The 3,450-nt window shown below is 41.7% G+C and overlaps 1 protein-coding gene across 1 annotated transcript; it reads left to right on the top strand.

Annotated features, from left to right (window-relative positions):
- The first annotated feature begins 416 nt into the window (after window positions 1-416).
- Window positions 417-2,348, top strand: foxd3 (forkhead box D3). The gene has a single exon (XM_073063210.1). The coding sequence runs from the start codon at window positions 737-739 to the stop codon at window positions 1,868-1,870; it is 1,134 nt and encodes a 377-aa protein (XP_072919311.1). The 5' UTR covers window positions 417-736; the 3' UTR covers window positions 1,871-2,348.
- The last annotated feature ends 1,102 nt before the right edge of the window (window positions 2,349-3,450 follow it).

Here is a 3,450-nt window from a genome sequence, read left to right as displayed (position 1 = left end):
TAATATCTAATTAACATTATTTTGATTGGGTGACTAGAGTGCCCTGGAATAAAGCAAAATTAATAAATAAACAAAATATTTTGTAAGTCCTATTTCAGCATTTGGTCAAAAAGTGAAATTGCGAAGTAGAACATTCCGATTAAATAATTTGAGATCCCGTCTTGCTCCACCCTGCGAGCAAGTTTATTGATAAAGAATGCTTTGATCGCCTTAGTGAAATGGTACTTGTAGGAATGAGTGGTGCTACTGTTGTCTTGGCCGGATCTATGTTGACGATTACATGAAATAACTCGAGTTTTGCATGGCTTAACAGAGGGAAGTCTGACGTTAGTCCCTCACGTGACAACCCCGAGAGTATATCTTTAACTGAAACAATCACCAGTCTTTTTATATATATATAAAGGAGGCATAAAAGCTAAAGAGCTGCGTACCTGAAAACGCTTTAAAAATATTGCGAGAAATCATAGGAAAAGTTAAAACGTTGCAATGTGCAAGTTGAAATAGGCTGTCAAAAAGTTAAAGGTAATTGTTATTGACAGCCCCTTGACCTGCATTAAAAAAGCGTTGTCATCTGATCTGCAAGGGACTGCCAGCTGAGACAGTGTGTATGTGAGAGAGTCGAGAGACTGGCGAGAGAGAGAGAGAGAGAGGGAGAGAGAGAGGGGGAAAAGAAGTTTCTGCAGAAAAGAAGCCAAGCTCTTACCTTTTTTTTGGTGATTTGCGAAAGGGAAGCGTGATGACCCTGTCAGGCAGCGGCAGTGCGAGCGACATGTCAGGGCACACAGTCCTCACAGCAGAGGATGTCGATATTGATGTGGTAGGAGAAGGAGACGAGGGCATGGGAAAGGACAGCGACTCTGAGAGCCACGCCACCCACGATCAGGGAGAAGAGGTGGAGGAGATCGGGGCAAGGGAAATTGCGGAAAGTCCTACCGCTATCTGCCAGCCTTCCTCGGAGGGAGAAATCGCCAAATCGGAAACTCAGGAAAGTGGCTCCTCGAACGGCAACAACGTTTCCAAACCCAAGAACAGTTTGGTGAAGCCACCTTACTCGTACATTGCTCTCATCACCATGTCTATCTTGCAAAGTCCCCAGAAAAAGTTAACCCTTAGTGGGATCTGTGAGTTCATCAGCAACCGTTTCCCTTATTACAGGGAGAAATTTCCAGCCTGGCAGAACTCTATCAGGCACAACTTGTCCCTGAATGACTGCTTTGTGAAGATTCCCAGGGAGCCTGGTAATCCGGGTAAAGGCAACTACTGGACGCTGGACCCACAGTCTGAAGATATGTTTGACAATGGGAGCTTTCTCCGTCGGCGGAAAAGGTTCAAGAGACAGCCGACAGACCATCTGAGAGAGCAGACTGCCCTCATGATGCAGAGTTTTGGAGCTTATAGCCTGAGCGGTCCTTACGGGCGTCCCTATGCGCTGCACCCTGCCTCTTACTCTCATCCCGCCGCTCTTCAATATTCCTACATTCCCCCCGTGGGTCCTATGCTACCCCCAGTCGTCCCACTCATCCCATCCAGTGAACTCAACAGGAAAGCCTTTAATTCCCAGCTCAGTCCCAATCTTCAGCTCCAACTCAGCAGCCTGAGCTCCACGTCCATCGTCAAATCGGAGCCCACCAGCAGACCTTCTTTCAGCATCGAGAATATCATCGGAGTGACAAGCACGTCAGGCAGCTCACAAACTTTCATGCGGCCGCCAATAACCGCTCAGTCGGCTTTGGTCAGCCCCCAGCCCTTGTCCTTAGCGAGAACCACGGCGGCAATCACCCCAATCCTCAGTGTCCCCACGAACATAATTTCCGGACAATTCTTACAATCAGCAGCTTCGGCCGCCGGAGTGACCAAATGGCCATCTTAATACCTTCTATGCTTCCAATCGCTCACTCACCATACCATTTTTCCTATGGTAGTGAGTTGCACTGAACTTGACTGCAAATTATAGACTATAATCTTATCTTATATAAAAAAGGAATGCTTTCTGTACAGGTAAATACATTTGTAAATATTTATATAAAGAACCTATCGGTTCATAGTCATTGAGTTTTATTTTTTAATTAGACAGTTTCACAGTTGTAGTATAGAGCTCTGGGCTTTCTCACTTAATGTCTTTTTGAAAAGTTCATTGCCGGTAGTTTATTGATGAACATGTACAGATATTATTGACGACTGAATCATTCTAAAGAATTAATCCAACGGGAAAAAACGGTCAATATTGTATACGACTACAAAAGCTTAAAGCCCTTTATATGAATTAAATATATGTATTCTATGTAGCGCCGCCGTCGTGTTGTACAATGGGAATTAAACTTTATAAATAAATTTTACAAATTGCAAACACTCATGTTCTTGTTCATTTATAAAAAAATATATGCTATCAGCTGATAGATAATTTTAAAGTTATTTTTCTCTATCATAATTGTATTATGCGCGAAAGGATTACCACCCCACTGTTCAAATACATTACCATGACAGTAATCTCCAAAAGAAACGATAATATGACAGCTCGGCATATAATTATAAATTAAAAAAATCTCCAGTTGCGACGGCATTGAGGTCATTGCCTTTTTAAATTAAAAGCCATTTAATCAGCGGACATTTTGCGGTAGATATAGGGACGAAATTTGAGCTGACAGCACTTACTGTATAACTTCATGGAAGAGCGCTTCACAAGGGCAAACTGAATTGGGCTCGATTGAAATCTTTTTTTCATTTTAGTAATGTAGAGAAATATTTTCATTGGGAGATTTGCCATTTTAAAAGGTCGTGCTTAATAAAATCTCTAAACAAAGCGCTCTATCATGAGACTCATATTATGCATATAATAAACGTAATTCGGATTGTACGTGGTAATTTTTTTGCATGGAATCGCAGGAGATTGCAATGCTTATATAGGATAGGAAAGTAGTAACTGCCATCGCTCTAAACTGGTTAAAGGGGTGCGTTCGAGCAGATTTTGTTTTTTGGGAAGAATCCGCTTTGACGGCCAACCAGGAGTTACAGTTTAGATTTCTTAGCATAATTTTCCCGTAGAATCATAAGATACAAGTTAAAATAAGATGCAGGGGCGCACCAGCAATCTGGTACCTACAAGTTTCCTAAAACAATGAAAAGAATACGGATGAAATAAAACAGGAACAGTGCGTGGATCATATGTAAAATAATGTTAAACCTTCAAAGGAAATAGCACTCTGATGCGAATGTTCTGTGAATATTTAGATCCGTGGGCAAGCTTCTCCGTTCCCTGCGCTACTCAGCTGCAAGCTACTTAGAAATATTGCATCTGAACGAATGTTCAATACGTACTAAACATTTGCAATTTAAATACATTTGGAATATTTTTTCTAATCATTTGTACAAATTCCAAGGCTGAACTCTCTAGAATGGAACAAAATGTCATGGAAATGGGAAGCGTGGTTCTTCCGCGCTGTTGTAATATGA

This window comes from Hemitrygon akajei, chromosome 12 (genome assembly GCF_048418815.1).
Source record: "Hemitrygon akajei chromosome 12, sHemAka1.3, whole genome shotgun sequence".
Lineage (NCBI taxonomy): Eukaryota > Metazoa > Chordata > Chondrichthyes > Myliobatiformes > Dasyatidae > Hemitrygon > Hemitrygon akajei.
This window is presented reverse-complemented; position numbering and strand designations above follow the sequence as displayed.

What these genes read in the sequence shown, in the direction of transcription:
- foxd3 (XM_073063210.1), top strand. Translation starts at nt 737, where the DNA reads ATGACCCTGTCAGGCAGCGGCAGTGCGAGCGACATGTCAGGGCACACA.